This window comes from Channa argus, chromosome 6 (assembly GCF_033026475.1).
Source record: "Channa argus isolate prfri chromosome 6, Channa argus male v1.0, whole genome shotgun sequence".
In the NCBI taxonomy this organism is placed as follows: domain Eukaryota; kingdom Metazoa; phylum Chordata; class Actinopteri; order Anabantiformes; family Channidae; genus Channa; species Channa argus.
Genome location: NC_090202.1, coordinates 1,136,257 through 1,162,174, shown reverse-complemented (window position 1 = coordinate 1,162,174; position 25,918 = coordinate 1,136,257). Strand labels below are relative to the sequence as shown.

The window sequence follows — 25,918 nt, the reverse complement described above, 5'->3', positions numbered from 1 at the left end:
TATTGCCATAGTGGGCCTGAAATAGCATTAACTTCACTGTGCAATCTTGCAGTCTTGTGCCAGACTCCTCTGGTGAGAAATGCATAACACTTTAAGGCAGCTGCAGCCTGGAATTCTTGTAATACATCTGTGGATTTTCTTAGCATGGCTCAACCTGACAAATGTGGTAAGAAGGCAATGATGTGAGGGTGAGAAAAAGAGAGTGACCAAGTAAGAGACCAGACAAGAGTAAAAAGCCTTAAACTGGACTGTACTAGCTAGAGCTGAAAGATAAACAGATCCAAAACAGATGTGCACCTGGTCTTCTTACCGTCAGACTTGTAAGTAACCTTTAAGCTGGACTGCTATGTTGTGTGTTGACAAGGTAATGATTAAAAACGTCTGTTAACGCAAACCCAAATGCTACTTACATTTACATGTAGTCATTTAGCAGACACTTATATCCAAAGCAACTTACAAGTGAGATACAAGGCAGCAAAAATCTAAGTCAAGGAGAAAACATCAAAGCAAAGTCCTATCAGAAAAGGTTTTACATTTCACGAGATCCATGTGCGAGAAAGAGCAGAAAGGAAGCTTTAACTGCATAGGAAGGTGTGGAAGAGTTCTGTTTTCAGCAGTTTTTGGAATATTGGGAGTGAGTTTGCTGAGCTTGCAGAGTTTGGTAGCTCGTTCCACCATCATGGGATCACTGAGCTGAAGAGTTTTGCTTGGTGTCTTCTGTGCGGTGCTGGGACCACCAGACATCGTTCATTGGCAGAACACAGCGAACGGGAGGGATTGTAGTACTTGGGTCAGCTGAGCCAGCTATTAGCATCTACATGGCATCTATAGGCGAGGTGGGTGTGAGCACCACTTTACACCAGAATACAAACACTGAGGTAGTTAACATAGTATAGGGACTACTACTAATCTTCAGTTCTGGAGAATGTACAAGTGCAGTCAGTTCTGGAGAATAAAGACTGACCATGTACACTAGTCAACATATTTGCATGTTGTTATCGGTTGGTATTTTTTTACATACCAAGTAATGTTGTGTGAGGGAAAGGAGGGGAGTGGGAAGTGAGAGAGGGATAGAAATGGAGACAGTTGGAAGTAAAATGTTGTAAACAGTTACTGAAACAAATTGCAGTTCAATTATTTTCCTAAATCATAGTCTTAGTCGTCGGTGCTGTAAAATGTTCGCTGTATTGTGAACATTTTCACTGGCGCACAGGAAGAAAATTATCAAAATATATATATTTATTTTAAAACGTAACTTTGTTACAACAATGCAATGTTTTTTTTTATTGTGGTTATCACACATATTATAATTATCGAGTTTGGTACATTTAGCTTGGATTACATCATAGCGTCATCATCACTCTGCTGTTAGTGTTACTCAATGTGAATAAATACATTTATGCAGCAGGATATTTGTATAAATATGCCCCTATTTGGCACATTATTATACATGGTTTTTGACTTAAAATAGTGGCCGCTTGAAGTCAGGGCATGCCTAACACCAAAGGACCTCAGATGTAGCCCTCAGAGTGAGGAGGAGGTGGGCACGTCAATGAGCTCTTCTCCTCTCTAACAAAGTACCCGCCCATGCATGTCAGCTGTAGAAACATCAGGGACAGTGCTGTGCTGCACAGTAAAACAAACACACCTGCTGTAGAGCACAGCAGCATCCTTCCCTAACCAGATCACCAAGAGACAGCTACAGGAAGACCCAGTTCCAAACACCCTGGGGTGTGCACATATGAGTGAGTGTGTTTATGTTCCAGTGGGTTCATACAGCTGTGTGAGCCTCGTGTAAAGACATTTGAAACAAAGACTCATAATATTCAAGCAATTACTTTAACCAGATGCTTTAAGCGACACAACTTTTGGTTAAAACTCACTAAGTACTAATTATTAAACTCTGATACTCAACCTTTCAGGTGGAACAAGGGGCCAAATAGATCCCCATTAGATTCATAATTTCATCAAGGTCAGGATTTCCCCACAATGGAGTTTGAAGATTTTATTCAGTCTCACCATATGTAAGTAGAAGAACTGTGCAAAGTAGCTGTATGTTCCCCAATAACAGTTGTGGTTTTTTTTCCATTATCCTTATGTGACTACAGAAAGAGAACATTTCTAATTGAACCATTTACCTGCAGTAAATGTTTCCTGCGACATTCAGTCAATGAAACAATGAGGACAGAACCAGAGGCTGGGAGGCAGTGCCATAGCAACCCAGAGCCATAACCCCAATCCACTGTAGGGACTTGACATTTACTCCTACGAGCCCCAGCGCTGTGGGTAAAACCTATTGTTGCCAACAGTCGTTTTCCATGCCCTCCTCTCGAGACTTATGACTTTAATTGCTTTTGTTGTCTTTGATGGAGACACACAGAGAGAGAGAGAGAGCACAGAGCTAGCAGAGGTAAATGCTCCAGATCCTCATGCTGTCTTCCAGCCTCCTCTAACTGAGGCTGATTACAGAGCCCCTGAGAGGGATAAAAAAAAAATACTGCTTGTCCTCACTGGGCTTTTAGAGGACACTAAACTGTCAGGCTGAACAAAATCAAGTAAAATACAATCACATGGTCTATACTTGAACAGTTTAGGTGGATATTTGATCACATTTATTAGTAATACTATTATTTTTTTAGGGTTCATTCCACTAAACCCGAAAAATCTGGGCTTAGCCAAGGGTTCTGATAGCTGGTTCCATTTTGGATCTGCAGCCAAGCTGGTAAAATACCCATATTCATTCAGATCCACAGCAAAACAAATCCCTGATCAAACATTTCATTCATATCTGTTTACCTAACCCCTCTCAGATGTCAGACAGCAAAGAAGACCAGATAAGATTTATTACAGAAAGCCACGATAACTCAGCAACTCTTGTAAACAGACCACAGTGAGGGGAAAGGGGTGGAATTGTCACGGCATCGGCCACCCTACAATTGAAATGTATTTGATAAATCATTTTCTTTTGTACCCAGATCAGACCCTACCTCACAGAATATACAACCCAACTCCTTGTATAGGCACTGGTCGTATCTCATCTTGATTGCTGCAATGGTTTCTTAAAGGGGTTACCTGTACATACTATCAAACCCTTGCAGATGATCCAAAATGTGGCAGCATGCCTCATTATTAATCAGACAAAAAGGACTCATGTCACACCATTCTTCAGATCTCTACACTGGCTTCCTGTATCTGCTCACATCAGGTTTAAAGTTTCTACAGGTTCTACAATCCCTCCCGTCCGCTGCGGTCTGCCAACGAATGATGTCTGGTGGTCCCTGCACCGCACAGAAGACACCAAGCAAATCTTTTCAGCGCAATGATCCCACGATGGTGGAACGAGGTACCAAACCCTGCACGCTCAGCAAACTCACTCCCAATATTTAAAAAAAATACTGAAAACAGAACTCTTCCTCACCTTCCTATGCACTTAACTGTATTCTATCTTAAAAAAAAATCTTCCTTTCTGCTCTTTCTTGCACTTGCATCTCGTGAAATGTAAACCTTTTTCTGATGGGACTTTGCTTTGATGTTTTCTCCTTGACTTAGATTTTTGCTGCCTTGTACCTCACATGTAAGTCACTTTGGATAAAAGCGTCTGCTAAATGACTAAATGTAAATGAGAATGTAAATGAACCATATCTTCACAAGGGACACTTTTTAAAAATAAATCTATGGATGTAATAAAACTGCCATGATTAGTTGTGGATTTGATTAGTTACAAGTTGATAATTTCAACCTTATAATCCACCATATCTTTATTTCCTGTTAGCTTTAAGAAAACCCTAGCTTGTCTCCTACTTTAAATGCTGGAAATAGGTCTGCTTGTAAAATATGTGTACTGGTGGAATTTAGGCTTAAGGGGACATTATGTAGCTGAGTTCTTCTCATGTTGAATAAAATTAAAATCACTCTTGGCTGTATAATACACAGTAGGATGTTTTATTGAAATTATTTTGACTTTTATGAATGGGTTTAATTTAGTGATTGACATCATCAAGAATGGAAGACATGGGAAATGCTACAGGCTATCAATATGGCTGTGACACCTGCACTGAGTGAGTCTGAACCTCCTGCTCAACAGATATTTTAAGTAGTTTTCCATGAACAGCCTCACTGTGTCTCTTACTTCTCTTACATTCCTCTGACATCATAATACATAATACATTTTATTTGTAAGCGCTTTTTAAAAGACTCAAGGAAACTGTACAAACAGAAAATAATAACAGGACTAATGAAATTACAGATTATAGTGAGTAGGTGATATTGAACAGGTAGGTTTTGAGTCTGGATTTGAAGACCGGAGGAGAGTCAATGTTTCTAATGTACGGTGAGCGGAGCGGGTTGTGAATGGCCTTAAAGGTGTACTGGAGGATTTTGAAATCTATTCTGTATTTAACCAGGACCCAGTAAAGTTGCTGTGGGATGGGGTGATGTGGTAAGACGAGGACATTTTAGTGATGATGCAGGAGTTTTGGACCAGTTGAAGCTTATGGAAGGATTTATGGGGGAGGCCAAAGAGAAGAGAGTACAGTAGTCAAAGCAGGAGGTGACAAAGCTGTGAGTAAAGATGTAGGTTTTATGGGGGGGAGGGAGCAGCGGAGATGATTAATGTTTCGTAAATGAAAATATTCAGACCTAGTGATTTAATTGATGTGGGATTGGAATGACAGTAAGCTGTCGACACCAAGACTCTTAACCTGAGGGGAGGGGGAAACAGAACAGCTGTCGATTGTGAGCGAAAAACTGTCAATTTGGATAATGTGGATTTAGTACCAATGAGTAGGAGTTCTGTTTTATCACTGTTTAATTTTAGGAAGTTTGAGGTGAAGCAGGACTTTATTTTGGATAAGCGGATGGTTAGGAAGAAGGGTGGGAGTGGGGAATTTGGTTTGCTATATAGTTAGAGCTGGGTGTCATCAGCAAAGAGGTGGAAACTAATATTGAATTTGCAGTAAATATTGCCAAGGAGAAAGAGGTAGGTGATGAAAAAAAGGAGGCCCAGGACAGGGCCCTGGGGGGAAACCAGTAGTGACAGGGGAAGGTTGGGAACTAAAGGATTTGAGAGGAATTAACTGAGTGTGGCCTGAGAGATATGAATGAACCCAGTCTAGGGGTGTGCCAGTGATGCCAATGGAGGATAGGCTATTGAGGAGATTGGTGTGGGAGATTGTATCAAAGGCGACACGCACCCAGATCAAGGAGGATGAAAATTTGAGAGTAAACCAGAGTCAGTTGCCATGAGGAGATCATTAGGGATTTTTATGAGTGCAGTTTCTGTACTTTGGTGGGGGCGGAAAACAGACTGGAAATGTTCATAAAGGGAATTAGTGGAGTTGAGTTACGACTATTATTTAAAGTATTTTGAAGAGAAAAGGTAAGTTGGAGATGTGGTTGAGGTTATTGTAGTTGTCGGGATCTAAACCAGGTTTTTTGCAATTGTGGGGTGACAGCTGCAGTTTTGAAGAGTATGGGAACAATTCCAGTGGTTAGTGAGGAGTGTATAATGCCAGATATAAGCAAAGAGGAGAGGCAGGGTTTGACCAAGGCTATGTGGAAGGGGATCTAGCTGACATCTAGTGGGCTTGGATGTACGAATGAGATCTGAGACTTTGGAAGCGTCAGGGAGTTGGAAATTGGAAAAATCGCTGACAGCGTGGGAGAAGCCCAGAAGAGGAGAAAGGCGGAGAATTAGAACATAGATGCTGGTGAAGTTTTTTCATAGAAAAACAGCATTAAGGAGTTCAGTTGAGCAGTTGTTTCAGTTGAGTACAAATGGGGGGTAGGGAGTCGGGCAATTGGAGAAGTTTATTTAATAATAAGAACGGTGTCTTGCTATAACAGAATAGGCCGGAATATTGTGGATTTTGTTTGAGGAATTGAGTCCTTATAGTGTAATATGTGAGTTTAATGCATTTTCTTGTGAGTGGTAAGACCAGTTTTCCTATAGAGCCGCTCGCATTGTCAACCTTTGGCTTTCATTGACTGGAGATCAGGGGTAAACCAGGGGGCAGTTTGAGAAAAGAAACAGACTGGGTTTTTACTGCGGCAAAAGAATTGAGAATGTTGATTCAAGAGGATATTAATATTAATGTCCTTGATATTTTGAAATAAGATGAGGCATGGTGGCTTGATTGCAGAGAGTCAGAGTGGTGACATTGAATGAGAGGAGGAAATGGTCAGTTACATGAAGTTCATCAGCTGTGCAGTTGGAGGGTCCAGAATATGTCCTGTGATTGGGGAAATCAATGTACTGATGGAATCCAAAATTCTCAAGGCAGGATGAAAACTCTCTGGTGAGAGGAAGATTCCTCTCGTTCATATGTATGTTGAAATCCCCTAACAATATTACATTTGTTGAGAGGGTGGAGAGATGGGAGAGTAGAGCAGCAAAATCATTTAAAAAGTCATTGTGCGGCTTAGGGGGACAGTAAATTGTAGCAACAATGGTGGGAGTGGGTCCCTACAGTTTAAACACAATACATTCCAATGAGATGAAAGCTGGCACAGACATTGGCAGGACTTTCCATTACTTGCGATGAATTATTATTGGGAATTATTGGGAAAAGTCATTGGGTTGTTGCCATGTTTCAGTCAAACAGAAAAAATCTAACTTATGGTCAGTGAGGAGATCCTGGATGAGGTGACCGAAGTTGACAGCAGCGCTGTCGCATTTGGTAGTGGGGTTAGCCGACCTAACTAGGCGGGCGAAGGATTTAATTGCTTTAGAGTTGTCGTGATGGAAATTCCCAGGAAATTCCCGGGACCCGCGATGGGTGTAGCTCCGGCAAGGCAGGCCGGCGATGTCCAGTTGGAGGTGTAGCGTTGCCGGAGGAGGTTCAGACAGGTGACAGCGGAGCTGGAGGAGATCGGTGGCTGTGTACTGGAGTAGACCTGCCGCAGGTTGGTGAAAGAACGACAGGAGAAATATATCTTGTTGTAAGGGACAATTTTCTTTCCCTAAATAGTAACACGCAAATGTTGGCCTGGATGTGACTCAGTGTGCCAATGTCACTCACTTCACAATCAGGTCATAGAGGAATCTTAAGGAAACGTCAACCAGGTAACAGACAGGCTCAATGATGCATGCAAAAGAAAAATAAGGTGGAAAATCTACCAGTAACACGAAATATAAGCAATAAAAGCAGGGTTGAGGACAAAAAAACAAGGAATATTTCCAGATATACATATCAGGATATCATGCAGGATATTATGGTGCAACCAAGGATAGTTCCAGACCTCGAAGCACTTTAATATCTAGCTAGTATTGTGAGCTGCAGCTCTTACACTCAAACCAACAATCAGCAGGATGTAAAGATTAGGGAAGCGAGGAGAAGTATGTATTATGTTGATGTGAGATCAAAGTCCATTCACAGCTCAGTGTTCATGCAGGCCTGGCCGTTAAGAGTTAGAACAATAACTGCATTCCTCGGGCACAGCAAAAAGTACTAAGCAGACCAATCAGATTGTGTAAATCCCCGGCCGAGAGTGTCCTAAGAGTCCCTCAGCTGCTTTTACTTACAGCCATCTTAAGCGCTTGTTGCATGCAGGTGGTAATTGCACTATTCATCTTCACTACTAAGTAATTATAGTCAGCAGTGTTTGTTATTGGAAGGAAAAGGATGGCGATTGAGTGGGTTACAGGGGGAGTCCATTTGTCGATATGGGGTGTGGTGGGAGGGGGTGAGAAGGAAGACTGGGCAGCATGCCTGGTGGATTCAGCTGAGTATGTCAAAATTACAACCTAGTGTGTGTGTGTGTGTGTGTGTGTGCAGAAAGATTATAGAGCACAGAGTCCCAGTGCTCTGCAACACATTATTACAACTGTGACCTAAAAGTGTGCACTCAGGCTCTGTGTGAGACAAATGCTAACATTGCGAGGGGAGGGGAGGAAGGACTCAACGCAAGTCACATGTTCACAGCCTCACAGCTGATGGAGGAGTAAACACACAGGATACAATAACAGTAATGAAAGTGGCTGTGTTATTCGTTTTGTATCAAACCAGCACAGAACAACCAGCACAAGGTGATGTGTGATTTTGACATCAGGCATTGGAGCCAAACAATCACAATTTGCCACTTTCTACATTTTTAGCTGCGTCTGGAAGTCAATACTATATCGTGGAGATGGTTCAGGCATCACGTCAGAAGTAGATTTAGGGATGGGCAAAATGGGCAGCATCTTTTTTGTGCACCCGCGCAAAAACGTTGTAATATATGAGCTACTGTTTTCTATCACACATTCACACGTCACATTGATTTTCCTATGTCACCTATTGCTCAGTAGGAGTGGAAACCCTGACTATAGTTTGTGAGGGCAGAGATACAGTAGGTTATTTTATATCTAATCTGCTTGGGCAGTAATAAGGACATGACAGTGACATTCGTTGTTGTAAACACTGCAACGCTGTCTTTGTTCACGGGTTTACAGCAGGTGAGTATGTAACGCTGAACAACATTACTACGACACTGTAAAGTCCACCAGCTCCACAACAACATAATGTTCATGTTAGCAGTCTGCTAAATGGGAATTAACATTCACGCCCACATTACTCTGTGTATATGCACACACAGCTGCATATAGCCTATCTAACATAGGACCAAAGGTTTTCTCTAACCCGAAACCACTCTACCTCACTGCCTAACCCCAACCATCTTTGTCTGCAACTGGGTTCTCGTGCTAAATATGTCTGGAACAGTGAAAGAGAAGCAACTCCCCCCCCTCATCAAGACTGATGTGATTCCTTTGAACAAGGCACTTAATCCCAACTGACTGTGAAGGCATTTTGGTCTCTATGTGAATAGGACCACAGCCATTGGGAAACTTTTCACTGAACTCTTGGTCCAGAATTCCCATGTGCTGGTTTTGCCTTTAACTGTTAAAGACAAAACATGCTTTGCTCCTGTTGTCTTATTTGTGCTTTTGTGGTGTTTGTTAGCAGCCGGTGGGGGTAAGGGTTAGGTTTTAGTCTGTTTTGTGTAATTGTCATTTTCTAGCATTTGAAAGTGAGGACTAGTACTTTATTATTACTTTTTCTTTAAGTATTTCAATCATCTTTAGTTTAATCATCAAGTTTTTGAAAGCTCTCATTGAAACCTAATTTAGTTTGTTGTTGTTTTTACCGCACGTTGACTTTAGATGGAACCTTGTAAGATCTGGGTGTTTATTTTACTTCTCTCACCCCCAGTGAGCCAGGGTTGTGACCATCACTCTAATTCCCTGAAACAAAGCACAATGCAAAATAAAGCATAAACTCCCTGGGCAAAATCATCACGGCCGTGCCTAACAGTCTTATTGCAGTAAGGTGCAACCAGGCACTATATGGAAGACAGGCCAAGTACATTATCAATGGGAGAAATGAATTAAGAGCAGATGAAGTCAGGGCAGGAGTCAACATTGGTCAGTAGTGACTTCTGGGGAAGAACGTCCACCTCTTTACACAATGAGAATTTCCAAAATAGAAAAAACCTACACAACAGTTAATACATCTCCATAAATATGCTGATAAAGCCATTTAGCCATAGTCCTTTATGTGCTAAATTGCAATAAACAGATAATCTTATTTATAGAGCGAATATTGTATATTGTTCTCCTCTATTGAAACTAATAAACGCACTGTGCCAGCTGTGCGTAAAGTCAGCAGGGTTTAAGAGAGACACCACAGAGGTGAATCTGACCAGAAGGAAAAGCAAGTGAACTTTATCCAATGAAAATATGGATTTGTTCGTGCCTCTGCATGCATTACCACTGTGTTTTAATTCATTTTTTTAGGATTTATTAGCTTATGATGTTGTGCCTGATGACAGTATTGTGTGCACTATCCTTCACAGAGATTGATTTAGAGATTACTCGGTAATATCATATCATATATCACACGTTTTCTAGTCTGCACAGGTACATGTCTGCAAATTGGACCTATAATATTCTGCTCTGGATTTTTTTCTCCACTAATACTGCTATAGTATTTTAAAATGGAGAATTCACTTTTAGAACGAAGTTTCACGCATAATAAGCTTTTTTGGACTGTGAGTTTGGATTTTTGCATTGAATAAAAATGAGATGGATATGATGGAGCTAGAGACTCATGGGGAGACGAGCTGCATTACTTCAGATTATTTCAGTACTAAAATTTAGAATCTGTGGGTAAAAGATTCCCTGTCTCATGTATAGACATTTATAGCAGCTAATTACTGTACCTTGATATAGAGCAATCCTTTGACTGTGTGCAGAGATGAAAATAATAAAGTTATGCTGTCAAAATTCCACACAGCCTTAATATATTCATAAATATATTAATTAGGAGTTCATAAAAAAGTAAAAAAGAAATGGGAAGTTGCCAGATTTGACATAAGTGATAGGTGCTTTTTCACTTTAGAGAGGTCTATGTGTGTCGCTCCAGTGCCAAGGGGGTGTCACCGATGCGATAAAAGGGTGGTCTGAGCCTGTAGAATTGCAAATGCTATTTGATCCAAAATCAGCACAAAAATTGCACTGCACCACTAATCAGCACAAACCCATCCTAAGCCACACCTCTTCTCCCACACCGGTGCAATCTGGTGCCAAGAAAATAGCAATAACAGGCACAGCCTGAGGAAAACTGAATAACACCTCCTGAGTTTAAGCGAGCACTGTCATCGTGCCTGCAGGAAAACAGAGCCCTTCATTTTCATCAGATTATTATTTACGTTTCGTTTGTGATCCTCTACTCATTATGTTCCCTATAAAAAAAACGTTATTGCATTTGCAGTTTAGTTTCAGAGGAACGTGATTTTTAGGAGTAACATAAAAATAACCATGTGATAACAGGTGGAGAAAGATGAAAAGACATTAAAGACATCAACATCAGAGACCAGATGGGGTTTATCTCCCCCATATATAAACAGCTATGACCAAAGATACTAATGCATGATTACCATGAGGGGATCATACAGGCCTGATCATTGATGACCCATCATGATACCAGCTCATCCTCTGGGATCAACGGAGCTATGAGTTACATAAAGTTCTTTTATATTATTGTGATGGTCAACTGGGTTTTACTCATTAGAGAGAACTATTGTACAACCATTTCTTTATGTCAGTCAAGCCGTTGTTAGATCACTTAGGGGTTATATTGTATTATTTAGGGCAATGTGTTATGTTAATTATGTATGACATGTATTATTAATGCAGTAGTAGTAAAAGTCATAATAACTGTAGCACTCCAGCAGTGTGTGGGCAACAAGGAACAGAATTAAAAATTCCACATTCCTTTAGCTATATCTTCATCTGTATTTATCTATTTCATCTCTGCTGTTTTATGACCTATGTCTCCTGGTTTTATTGCAAAACAAAAGGAACCTTGTTACATGAAAAACAACATCAAATTACACGTCTAATGGTTTTCTTGATATTGTTGGTTGTTGGTTATTTTCAATGAATCCTATGAGCTGAACTCAAGCCAGCTATAAATGTCTCCTATTAACAAGTATTGTGATGGATAGCTTGGTATGTTTTATATATCTGTGTATTACTTGTGCAAGAACCCTTTAGAAGGCCACTATCATCTGACCACAAACGAGGGGATATATTCTGGAAGAATAGTGTTCCATCCTTCCAGTACAGTTCCAAAGATGTGTAAGATCAATGCAGAGGTGTGCACACCTGGTGGCACGTGGTGGCCATTCTTCCAAAATGATTCTTTCAATTCATGTTTTGATGATGATAGTGGAGAACGCTGTCAAATACACTGGTCCAAAATCTCCTATAGGTGTTCAGTTGGGTTGAGATCTGATAACTGTGAAGGCCATAACATATGATATGCAACAATTTCTTACTCATCACACAGTCCAGTGATGACTCATCCCCAATAGATGGATGGATCATGGAGAAGACCAATTCCATAAAAAAGGCTTTGAACAGCTTTGTGTTGATAACATTGCCACTGGATTCCTTTAATATACATTTGTTACCTATCTGAATGTGAACCTTAACTTCAGAATATTTAGTCAAATAAATAAATTTACAGTCCTCCAGTATGTAAAAGGTCACAGACAACAGAGGTGACAGGGATTTTACAAGTCATAGACATTTGACAACACAAAAAAGAAGACTTAGGGCCCAAAGATTTGCAGCAGGATAATGAAATGGTTGGTTACGTAAAAAAGGTGGCTGTACGATGTTTACCGTGTGAACGTGAATACCTAAGGCGCGGATCAAAGAGAAACAATTCATTTGAATCAGTGACCTTTATAGATGTTGATGTCCATCCAAACTTGTGGGCAGCTGAGACAACAACACCTCTGCAGGGTTCAAACTGTCAGACAGAGCTCATACTGCACAGCTGGGCCTGGATCACTCAAAGTACTCTGACTCAGTGGACTCCAATAGTTCTCTGGATCATCATACCACTAAAGGGGAAGTCTGAACAACAACACCCAATGTAAATGTTTTAAACCATCACTTCTTCAACAAGAGGCACCCTGGAGTTAAGCAGGCAGAGTGTTCAAAAATGTAATCAGAGAAATTCTCCTGCTCATTAATAAGACATGCCTTTTTAGGTGTCTGGCTCATAATCTGTTCAGAATGGGAAGCAACCAACAGGTGAGGGTTTGATTTCAAACAAAGAATAAAATAAAATCTAAATTCCATTCATTGCAATTTCATGTATTTCCGTTATATTGTGACTGTATGTAAATAAGCTAATGCTCTCCATTGTAATGATCTAACAAACAGGGCTGTGCTATACATCATTTCAGCATTTTCACTGCAATCACATCGCACACCTTGATAAAACTCGATACACAAGAAAAACTCACACTGATCTCATTATCTATGACTAATCTACCGAAGTCTGAATGGTACAACATAATTTACTCTGAATTACAGTTTCCTGGATACAGCTTGTTGCTAGTTAGGGACATGCAGCCTTTGCATGCACAGCAAAACAGCAATCAGTTTTTTAACCCTCAGTAATCAACCACACACCAAAACGGAGCATGAATAGAACAAGTTCTAAGTGTGTCGGAACGATCTGTACGAACGATCTTTATTTATCAAAGTGGTGCTTGCACAGCTTCATGCAATTAAAGATGATCATTTTCAGCTGTTCTATATCCATCATGTGCAGGCTCATTTACATGCACAAAAAGGTTTGTACATAAACACAAAACCGTGCATTTAAACGATTGTTAAATGCATGTGTGTATCCATCCAACCATCATTCCATCATCTCTAACTGCAAATCTTGTTCATGGTCGCCATGGTGGGCTGGAGAATATCCCAGCTGTCATAGGGCAAGAGGTGGGGACACACACTGGACAGGTCACCAATCTAACTAAGGGCCAACATAGAGACACAGACAACTGATCTTTTCTAGCATGTGACATCACCAAAATTAACATGAACCTCCTTTTTGGGTCTGTGAATTTAGTTAAAACGTTCAAAACTGTGCACAGTTAATATGAACAATTATTATTCAATTTAATCTGTGTGAACTGAAGTGTGAACTAGCACAACACTGTGACACATTAAAGTTCTGTAAGTATGACTGTCACTCACAAAAGTCCTTTTTTAGTTTTTCCATTTTTTGATGTGTGTGTCTATGCTGGTCAGTCCATACTCTTGTGTGTGCAACAAAGCCTTTTCTTTAAGTCCTATTTTAGGCAATTATTAAATCCTATTATAATTTTGGAACTGTGTTGCAATATTAGCCCTCACAACCATCAGCTTCTTAAAGTTTGTGTTACACCACCTCTGGTCTGCTCAATGTTCATGAGCATTTTGCACTGGCTATTTGTTTTGGGTAGAAAGTGAGGCTCACCAAAATGCTCACATTCTCAAGTTTATTGTGATTTCTAGAGGGAACTTAGTGTGGAGGTGTGCATAAATATTGTTTTCTAAATATAGAAATTTTTGGCATCCACCCTTTCTATCCTTTTATGTTCATGTAAACCTTTGTTGTGAATCCCACACACTTTCAAGAATGAGGCCTCTGGTGCTTTGTGAAAAACAATGTTTAAGTTGCATCTTTGGTACAAACATTTCTAAGTTTTACTGGCTTATCTAGGCTGACGCTCATTTTTGGGGGCCTCTTTTTGAATATTCAAATCGCTAATGCCAAGTGCTCCAAGCACACTTGCTATTATTTTCCATGTACAGTATATACAACAGCACTAAGTGCAAAATGAGTGGGAGAGGTTTTAAAACTCTGAAACAGCTGTCTCAACAAACGAAAAGATGCTTTTCTAAGAAAGCCTATTGTTGTTTGTGTGATAATTCTGCCAGAAGAGCAACCATTCCAGTAACACTCCATCAGTGGGGGGTTTATTGTAGAGTGGGTAGACAGAAGCCACAGACTGTTTGGAGTTTGCCAATTGACATTTAAAGTAGTGTGAGAGCATAAAGAAATAGACTCTGTGGTCTGATAAGATAAAAATGTAACGCTCTGGGTAGAACTCCAAGCACTGTGGCTGGTAAGCACCAGGCATTGCTCATCAGCTAAAACCATTCTATGGTGAAGTGTGATGGTGGCAGCAATCATTCTATATTAAATACATAATAGCACTTTTGCATATTACTTGTTACTTCTTTGGTATGATTTCCATCAAGTTTCCATGTGAGCCCAGGTGAAACCCAAATATAACGTGAAAACAATTCAGACTGACTGGTCATCTGACTTCAGTCTTGCTGCCTTCACAATCTACTGAAGCTTAGTTGCACCTCCGTTTCCTTTCCCCCCGGCCTGCTATCACATCGCACAGTACCGATCCTTGTCCAAACAATTTTTATGTCGCCAACATATACTTTTTGTTTTGAAATGAAGCACTGTCTCTTAGTCAAAGCATTAGACTTCCATGCTCAGGCTCAGTTAGCGATCAAACTAGACGTGTACCTTGCATTGAAATATGCCTGTCCCACACCTCTTCAGGGCGGCTGGGATACGGTGCACAGAACAGTGTTTACAAGAGGTGGGGGCTTGAATCACATGACTTAAACTGCAGTCAGACATACTGTAAGTTATAAATCTGATGACTTTAGAGACAACTTGAAAACAATCATAAAAGACTTGGTCTTTAACACCATTGACTTTTTGGCCTTTGACTTGAAATGACTAACTCTCCTCCCTCTGCCCAAAAAATAACAACCTCTGATTTAAAATATGTGCAGGGAATCAGGTGAGACAATAAATCAGACAGCAAGACTGCACAGGGCGAACTGCAGCATTGGGTTGGGATTCAGAAGGCCGTGGGATCGAATCCCATACTAACAGATGTGGCCCCGCAGAGCCGCCAAGGACCACCTTGGCGCCAGTCCCGAGCCCAGATAAAATGGGAGGGTTGCGGCAGGAAGGGCATCCAGTGTAAAAACCTCCTGCCAAATCAGCCCTTGATCTGCGCAAGTGTGAGAAGAAATTACAAAAGTGCACCAACTCTCCAAAATACGATCTATGTCAACTCCACCAAAATCAAAAACCCCCAAATTTCACAGATTTCACAATTTCACAGTATAAGACATTCAAAATTTTACCAGATGGCTGTTCCACCATTGTCTGTGGCGCAGGAAGGTAGAGCGGTTGTCCACAAATCTCACAGTTGTGGGTTCAATCCCTGGTCACATGTCGAAGTGTCCTTGAGCAAGACACTGAACCCCAGCTTAGTTGCTCCCGGTGAGTGTTGGCCAGCTGCATAGCAGCTCCCACATCAGTGTATGAATGTTTGTGTGATTGTGAGTGTGAATGGGTGAATAAGAAGCAGTGTAAAGCGCTTTGAGTGCCAATAGGTAGAAAAGCGCTATATAAGTGCAGAACATTTACCATTTACTGTGAATAACCATTCATCACAGGTGCTACTGTACCTGCAGGTATGTCTGCACCCGTTTGTGCAACATCCAAGGGGCCAACTGGCATTTACCACTTATTTCTGTAACAACGAAAAATCATCAAATGGTTTTATGTTTTTGTATTTTCTCTTCATGTTAAAATTACATGTTACAATGTAGGCTCCAGTTATTTTAGATGTAATTGTGGAAGAACACTCCCGCCTGTATGTATCTTATTATGAATTATTCAAAGGTGCCCTTACTGTTATTGATGTCATGTCAGTGTTTTGAGTTGCAAAATATAATACTTGTTTGAGATCAAATGGTTGAAATATAAGGTGTAGAAACTGTTATGTTATTGTTTTGTTTTTTTTAACAAATACATCTGAAGGCAAATCATGTAAATAATTCAAAACTAGACAAAGACTCATAAAATGCTATAAAATAAGAAATGGACTATACTCATCTAACATTCTTTACTTCCCATAAAGTGCCTGACCTATCATGAGAAAATTGGGGTTCATTATCTCAAGGGCATTTGAAAGAAAGAACTGGGACTCTAACCACTGACCCTGTAAATAGTGAACAGCCAACTCTACTGAGCCAAAACTGCCCTAACATTAACAGTTTTTTTGAAATAATATTTTTTTAAATTTGTGACCTAATTATTGCTGTACTTTACTTATTTCCTTTAAAGGATGCATTCAGCGAACTTCCCTTTGACTTCTTTATATTATAATATCCCCCTACTTCCAGATGTAAAATGCCTCCAGATGACATCACTTGGAGTTATCTTGTTATCTTGTTGCACATACTGTGGAGCTTGTAATCATGGTCAACCTGCTTTTCCAGAGTTCCCCTAGATGACATCATCTAGGGGCCTAATGATGAAACTCGCCCAGGTGATGTCACCTGGAGGAGTTTTTCAGCTAGAATCAGAGAAATATTTTGATATAGGAAGTCAGAGGTTTAAAAGCATTAATGTACATTTACACCCTAAACTAAAACCATAGAGCAAGTTGAAAATTGGTGAAGATGGACAGTGACAGAGTAACCTCTAGTGACCACAACAGTCAAATCAACTGGACTTTAAGGGCCAAACATACCTGGGCACTGTGCAGTTTGTGTGAGTGGGAGTATGCACTGATTTGCCTCCTTGCTGTGACAAACAGCCAAGCACCAAAACAAAAAAACAGTTTTCGGTAATTTCCTCCACTGTTCCTGTGTGTTGAAAATGATGTCACAGCAGTTTCATGTGACATCACTATGACTAAAACCCACACTAAGACAGCAATATGTTAAAAGCAGAAAAATAAGTACAGTGGTATGTTATCACGCTTAAATGTACATGTAAATACCTAAAGCACCTAAGACTATTATTACTAAAGTGGGGTTTGGTCAGTCTTGCATAAAATATATTTTACTTTTCGATTTGTTCTAATCTAAATCTTAGATGAAAGCACTTAATATTATATAATATTATACGCTCAATATTTGGATGAAAGTCATTACAATTAGTGTGAATAATATTTTGAATTATGTCAAAATACCAGGAGACATTAAGCCACATCTCCATATGTTTTTGGCAGCATGTGAAACTCTCTGATATGTCACCAAAATACCTTTTCACTTCGATTTGGACGAAGGTGCTCTGTAAAAAGACTTGGCCACTGCATCTAAACTTTATATAAACTCTTGCCCAAAAAGTAGTGTTATTTTTTACCTTTTCTCATGAAATTATTGTGAAAATGTGATTCATTCTTGATAGATAAATTGTCTCAAAACTTTATTGATTAATCTCTTTCAAACATATCACAGTGAAAATGAAACCACAGTTAACCTTTGTAAAAAAAGAGGAATGTGTCTAAAAACAAAATTCTTCCAACTTTATGGGCAACAGTGTATTAGGACAAAAAATGTAGGTGGTCACGTTCACACAAGTACATGTACATTTTTGAATCAAAGCCTAATTGAACCCCATCCACACGTTGACATTTCAATGACAAATTCAAATGAATTGTGCAGCACTGGTTCACAAAATGTATGTTCAAAACAATTTGTTAAGACAAAACCAAAATATCCATGTTTAGTTACCAAAAATGTACCAAAACTAATCAGGTAGAATAATAGTAATTAAAACATTTGATCTTAGACTGGCTGACAGTAAAGCTGAAAATAACTGACAAAAGTACCACTAACACGGAGACAAAGCAAAACTAGCCTGGAAGCTCTTAGTGGCAGAGTGAGCGAGCCAGCCTACCGCTGCATCTCCCTCTCCCTTGTCATTCTCCCTCCCGCTCTGCCAGTAATCCCTCACTGCTGGAGAAAAACGGCATCTAAATTTAGCATCAGATTTATCATGCAGCAGGAAAGCTGCAGCAAACTAGACAGCCAGCCAGAGAGAAAGTGAGTCTGCAACTATGAGAGGAAGAGACGTAGAGGCACACTGGGAGAGAGAGGAAGAGAGAGTGGGGGGTAGCAGGAGGTCTTGACAGACAGCGGATGTCTATCTCACGTGCTGTTCTGGACCAATCAGACAGTTCTGCCCTCAGCGGCAGCCAAGAGTGCAAAAGCCAGATAGCAGCAGCAGAGTTTTCTTCAGACAAAGTGAGAGACAGAGGCAGTTCAAAAAGAGAAAAAAATAAGTGGCAGGCGAGAGATGGAGGGGTTAAGGATAGATGTAGGAAACACCTTTAGGAGCAAACCCACAGTGTCCCAAGTACTTGTTTTCCATCTTGATTTCTGGTGAACAAGCTGCTGAGTCAATTGGTCTTTTTATAACAGACGACCGTGTTGCTAAAACCATCCCACCACTGACCTGAAGCCAGTGGAAGCCAGCAGTTTAAAGACAGAGGTGGCAGCTGATTCAGACCTTTTCTTATCTTGATCCCTGGTCCATGTCAAAGTCATTCTTTATTGCATTGAAGCATTTTAAAATGACCACAATTCACACTAACAAAGGCTGGTTCTAATGATAATATGACTTGTAGGTTTTTATTTGTTGTCAATTTTGCTGCCGTCTCCACTGAGATACTGTCAGGAATGATTCCCTTTTTAAACTGAATCAGAAAGTCACACAATGCCTCATGAGCTCCTGCTTGTCATATATCCAAAACTGCTGAACGCCTTTCGATTACAAAGCATTAACAGGAAACATGAGCCATTGAGATATCTACTGTAATGCCACAGATGAGCTCCAGGTTGTTTAATTGGCATAGTGGAGGAATAGAATGTCAATTGATGCCTTCTGCCAGTTCCACTGCAACAACTGATTGCAAAAACATAGGGTTGACAGGATATTTTGGCATGTTATTCAATGATAATTTAAAGCTGCAGCTTGTGTTTTGTTGTGTTGAAAGCACATTGTGTTTCTGTGTGGAGTTTGCATGGTCTCCCGGTGCTTGAGTGGGTTTCTTACAGGTGCTCCACTTCCCTAACAAGACATGCATGTTGGGTTAATTGGTGACTCTAAATGTGAGTGTGAATGGTTGTCTGTCTGTGTTGGCCCTGACGCTGGCAACCTGTCAAGAGCGTACCCCACCCCTCACCCTAAGACGGCCACATTAGGCTCCAGCCCCCCTGTGACCCTAAACAAGATAACCAGTTACAGATAATGGAGGGATGGATGTTTTGTTGTAATACCACAAGTGACAAGTGGGACAGCTGGCAGTGCCGTATCCAGCTACAGTATCTTTGAGCAGGGGCTGTGTGGACACTAAGGCTGCCTTTGCTGCAGCCTGGCTAACAGCTTTTTCTGTGACATTGTGCTAGGGTGTGTGAGTGTAGCAGGGGTCCTAATTGTATTGAACATGTGATAATTTTTTGTTCTCGTAGGTTTTACGAGTCTGTCTTTCTACAGAACTTCCAGTGGTTCTGACCAATTGTTAGGTGTTTTTCCCACAGTTTACTCAGTCATGTGTGATCTTCTCCCAGACTGTCAAACACTAGAAATCTGTGATAGTTGGTCTGCAGTGTGGCAATCTATATAATGTGTGCAGCACTCGTTTTAATGTACTGTGGCGTTAGGGTGTGCGATTCATGTATATATGTTTCCCCACAGTGACATGTGAGGATTAAACATAAACTCTTCTTCCACACCATCAAAGCTTGTGATGTGGACATTTTCTTTACAGTGCTAATTAAAAGTCCACTAGCTTTCTGACGAAAGATCCATACTTACAGCCTCCAGACCTCTATATCCCACCTATCCAGGAGTGGTTTATACTGGGATGTCTGCTCGCCCTGTTTGAAGCAGCACAGGAAGAAGTGTGGGCGAAACAAACACCAGGACAGAAACTAAATCTTCCACTGTGCCAAAAGACAAAGACACCACAAGCATAGGTTTCAACCTGAGAAAAAAGGGCCCCGTCTTTGTTTGAGCCCATTTGTTCAACTACTCTCCTCATTAATGTCACTCAATGAAAGGGTACCAGTGGGCTGATCCCACTGCCTCCTTCCACTCGCTCTTGTGCTGCCCTGCTGCGTGCTGTTCCAACTGTGGTAACCACACTGTGACTGTGTAGCAGTACTGAGATCAGTGAAGCAGTGAAGCAGGACATGCCTATGGGAAGCTCTACAAGACTGAAGATAACTCGCGCTACACTCTTTGACAATTTCTATGACATGCTCCAACATGCAAACTCCCTTTTATTACTCCAGTGACTGTTATTTTTATCAGCTACAGGCAACTGTGAAGTCAAGCTTATATTACTATTGCTCTCACCAAAATGCCTTCATTCCCAAGACAAGTGAGTCACCCTTAGTGATGAAATACAAAAAGTACATTCATCTCCGCTCATCAGGATGTGCAGTTTAAAAGCTGAAACACACAAAACAAACAAACTCTGCACCTGTTTGATTTGTAGCTTTCATTTTAAGACCAGACAATATAACAGGAAGACAAATCTTCCGCTGTTTCGTGAAGCCAAATGGCACTCTAAAAATGAAATAAAATTAAATTTTTTGTGTCTAATCACTATACGAACATTATATAATGACAGACCATAGCTCCTTTGTCTTTGATTTTCAGCTGAGAGCTCACTGTGTAGTTTCACACATCTGTTGGTCTGCAGAATCTGATATGATTCATTCTATAAAGATTTTAGTCTGGTACAGGCAGTGAGTTAAGGGATTTCTTATCCTCGGCAAATGTTTGACTTATAGGGGAAGTTGCAAACAAAGCTGATAATAGCCAAAATGAATCAATTAAAAGTCTTATTTAACTGTCTTGAGTGAACAATCATTGTGGAGAGGTATCTGATATCACATCAGATTCATCACTGGAGTCAACTTTTACCATCTGAAAAATAAAGGGAAATCTCTTTAGGGATGCACTAATTTAATTTGCCTGATCGCTATCAGGACTTAAATCAGAGATCAGGTATCAGCCAGATGTAACTGAGCCACACATCACAATAAACACCCATTTTTAAGGTAATTACAGGCAACCTTTTTGGCGTTCCCGACCTCATGTTAACCAGGTTACATTTAAAAAAACAAAAAGCTAAACGTGAATGCCTGAATGTACAACAGTTGGGTCCAAGGCAGAAGGCCTTCTTTATTGAATTACCAGGTATGTGGGTAAACCTCCCATCATTCCACTCATATGCTCATGAGTTACCCCCAATTACCCATTCAGATGAATACTAAGATCTAACCTTGAATAAACACAACTATTCATCTCAAGCCAATTATGAAATTCTACAATTATAAATTCAGATGTTAAACTCAGAATTCTGACTTTTTTCTTCTCTATGTAATGATGGGATCCTGTAGAGTAAAGACCTATGAATCTGATGGGTTTTCTGCGACTGGAGTCCCATCACTTAGTCACTCAGCTTACTGGTTCTCATTCAGTAGAGTAGTATTGCGGTTCAAACAACAAGGGCTATCACTTTTTCCAAATATCCTTTCTGAATGATGTTTCATTTGACCTGCAATTCATTCAAATGATTTGAACACAACCCACAAAGCATAATGCAGCACTCCCCCCACCCCCCACCTCTCCATCACAGCAATCCAACACATCATGCTGACAGGGAATTTTAAGAACGCCCTCTGCAGGACCACATGGCAAACAAATCAAACGCCCTGTTGCGCCTAACGACATACGGAACATTTTTGGTTTTAGCAGGTAATTACAGTTCTAATGTTTTTGTTTTACCACATTCAAAGTGATGTTCAAAATTAAAAAAAAAAAAAGTGGCCGACATACAAACAACAGAATTACCTACTAAACTAAGTCACTCACCAGTGTGATCTAAGGAGCTTTCATATTCACACACTCTAATTTTCATTCTCCTGTAGAGCCCGGCTGTGAAGGACACAAGCAGGTTTGTGACCTTCCCGCAAGTTTCTCATATTCAGCAGAAATCTGACCCTATTCATTTATTTTTATATTTATAGCCCAATATCCAGAAAACATACATTTATTGCTTATAAATTACTCATCAGTTTATTATCCTAATTTTGGGAAAAGAATGTTCCAGTAAGTATCAAAATCTTTGATCCACAGCCCCAGTCAGGTACCAGCATTGGCAGCTTGTTAACACAACAGCAGCAGCAGCACCATTGCTTTGTGTACATGTGCAAAATGCAGGACAGTGGACTAGAAGCATGTACGTGACTTGAGCCCACATGCACACTGTGTGGAGAGCTAGATTGTTTCAAATAAATCTGTTCCATGATACACACATGACGGACATGACGCAGAGCTGAGAGCTTTAATGTGGAGATGTTACGTAGAATGAGCAGGTATAATCTTCCCTCTGCCATTAGTGCTGCAGCTGCACCAACACTCAAGGCAGGAAAAAAAAATAGTGCTTGTTTTTTGCACTAATGAGTTTGCCCTTAAGTAGGACACCCAGAAGACAACTTCAGGTCCTGTTTAACCTTCAGCCATCCTCCACCATGCACCACTCTGCAGCTCTTAGCTCCTTCACAGATGCTGGCTGCACAACCTAGCTGTCTGCAGCTCTCCTTTATTGTTGTGGATGTCCTTGAGACAATTTTATATATTTTCACATAATGAATGCAAATGCTCCCCTTGCTTCCCTACCTAGCACAGTTAACACAGCGAAAAATATCAAAGCTTTGTTGAAATCTGCCAAACACTGTAGTGCTGTTTGTTGTGCGCAAGTTGTACTGAATATGAAACCATTTGGTGTTTCCAAGCTTGCACGCTGTCGTAGCAGTCACTAAAATTATCAAACTGCCATCTTGACTTAAGCAGATATATTTCAAGCAGACAAAAATACAACAGAGCATAGAAGGAAACATGTCCCTCGGTAGTAGTCAACTCTACAGTAACATCCCACCTTAGAGAAAGTGTGTTGTCTAGCTTTGAGTCCAGTTAACTCTCAACTCCCAACCAGCAAAGTGTGATAAAAAGCATGCAACAGTCAGTCACACAGCACCTTTGTAGAAAAATGAAAACAAGTGGACTCATGTACAAGACACGTGTCTAAATGAACTGCATCACTGTATAGTAACAGACCTCTGTGTTACAACTGAAGCAAATTATATTTATTTATACATCAACCACAACATTGTGGTTATAATTTTGGGATAGACAGTGGTCACTGCAGATATGAAGCCCCTTACACAGCAAGCTGTGATGGACTGTATGGTGGACACCTGTCAATCATGGTCAACGTTAAATTTTCCCACGCTGACCCCTGTCCATCACAACATTAACACTTACAACCCTCACCGTAACCCATGTTATAACTGAATGGTGCATACAAAATCAATCAATCAATCAATCAATCAATTGATTCACGTGTGGAAATGGATGCAACTAAATCCCTCAATCACCTTGTTCTAACAACGACCATTATAATCTGCAAATCATCTGCAAATTATAAAAGAGAAAAGTGTTCTTACCTTGGGCTGTGCACGTCTAGGAAAGGCAACTTTAGGATCAATCTGCAGAAGGGAACAAACAATAAGTTAATAAACAGACATCTCTAATACTGAAAAATAAATACAGCTCAGACAGTTGAAACATCCAGCTACAACGGGTCTGGGAGTCCGAAGTGAAACCAGGCTGCATCAACCTATGGGAGCAGAAAACACACCTTGAGCCGTGACTTTGCTAGAAATACAAGAGAAGAACAACTGTTTTATGTGTTTACAGAGTTGCCAAACAAAGCATGAGCTGAGAGAATTCAGCACCTCACATTTTTTTATTTGATCGTGACATACTTTATTGATCCCTATGGGAAAGTATTCGTGGACAGCTGCTACATCCAAGGCACCACAAATTAGGGTTTCAGTGTGTGGTCCAAGGAAAACTGCTCTACCAACTGAGCCACATCCACTAATCCTGCACTGGAACTTTGGTTAGTAATACTAACATCTACTATATTAGATTGAAGTAATCAGCAGATGTGAAACCATTGACTACTGCAGAAGGATTCTGTCCATAAGTAGTATCAACAATAGAGTTTGGTTTGTGAGAAATCTTAAGGATTTAAGCCTTAATGTCTCAACAAAGACGAGTGTCCTGTTGAAGAGTGCATCCACAAACCGAAAATATAACACAGTCAGCAACAATGAAAAAAGAAGGATTAATAAAAAGGCAAACAAGTCCACCCCTTGTATAAATATGTATAGTACAGGCGACAATGTAGGATTTTATATGATGCTGGTGTTTCACACCTTCCACACTGATGCTGCTCTTTAATCAGAAACACACAGAACAGACGAGAAAACTGGCAAGGAGGGTAATCAGAATGTGTTTACATGCCCTGTAACATGGGTTACTGGAAAGCCATATTTAAAGCAGAGACACAAACTCAGTAACCTGATTACTCCCCAAACACTCCTGTGAATGCAAGGCGTAGTTAAACTGCTTTAGCACAAGACAAAACTTCACCTGTGTGTCTTGTACTTTCCTACTGCCAGATCTTCTTGTGAGATATTGAGGCCCATCAAGTAATAATTGACTCATCACTGCCCCCTCACAGCTTGCTGTAGGGCAGGAGACACCCACTGATTTCTGACAGTAGCTGTCTCTCCTAACAGTAACAATGTAGGCTATGGCAGCTTATTGCCTCCACCATGAATAAATAGCTTTTTGTTATAGCAAAACATAATAAAGAAAGGTTTTCTTATTATGAATTATTGTTATTGAAACAATACAATAAATATTTATTCTCTAATTTTCCTTAAAGTTCTAGGTTTGTGGGCCATGAAAGAGATAAAAACTGAAGGAAGAAGTTAATTTGGGTTGTGCAATCTACTGAATTGAAAGCTGAGAACAAACAAGCACCAACTGAGAGAACTGCCCAGAAGTGGTTTGCCCATTTTCCAACTGGTCACTGAGCATCAAAGATGATGGGAACCCTAGGACATCGGCATCAGATGATATGTTCAAATGATGGCAATCATCGATGGAGAGTCCCAAATCAACAGCAAAGTGCTTGAAGAACGGACCAAGATTTCAAAATAAACCTCTACTGAATTCTTACAGCAAAAATTTAAAATTTTTTAAATCCAACCTGAACTTTAACCTTAAGGAAGTGAATGAAGAGCTTGTAGTGTTTGTCTGTACTGTTTTAAAAACTGAATTTACAGGTTGGACTCACTACCAAGTGCATTAATGTCAGTGGCAATAATGTAGAGTAGCAGAAAACAAATAAGGTATCTGAGGTGAAAAATATGGGGTAATCTTCTCTCGTAGCAACTTCTTTACAAGCATAACACACGACTAGCCTAGAGCTGCTATAAAGCAGCGCCAACACTGGACTGGCAGGAGCTGGAGCACTGGCATCAACAATTACTGATACATTTAAATTGCACAGGAAAAAGGACTTTAAGGAGGATAGTTCACTTCCATTATGGAGCAGTCCAAAGCTTCTTCCTGAGCTTCATAGGACTCTCTGAGACTCTGACTGAGGACAGGACAGACAGAGCTCACAGTGAAAAAGTGGGTAAATTTAACAAATAGGCAAATTATCATTACGTATAATGATATGTCCTTTCATCCAGCCTGTCCACTGTTACTTTGCCTGCATTGTGGCAAAAAGCCTATTAGAAACCCAGGTGCATGTATACATGGCACCAAATGGGTGTCACAGTTATTGAAGTACTTGGAAACACACTAATTTAGCAACA

At 40.3% G+C, this 25,918-nt stretch overlaps 1 protein-coding gene across 10 annotated transcripts in view; it reads right to left on the bottom strand.

Annotated features, from left to right (window-relative positions):
• msi2b (musashi RNA-binding protein 2b) overlaps positions 1-25,918 on the bottom strand; it is a 248,973-nt gene that overhangs the window by 210,165 nt on the left and 12,890 nt on the right. For all 10 annotated transcript variants that reach the window (XM_067507483.1, XM_067507488.1, XM_067507487.1 and 7 more), the window contains exon 5: positions 23,684-23,725. In XM_067507483.1, coding sequence (XP_067363584.1) covers positions 23,684-23,725 — 42 coding nt within the window. The remainder of the gene's footprint in view (positions 1-23,683; positions 23,726-25,918) is intronic.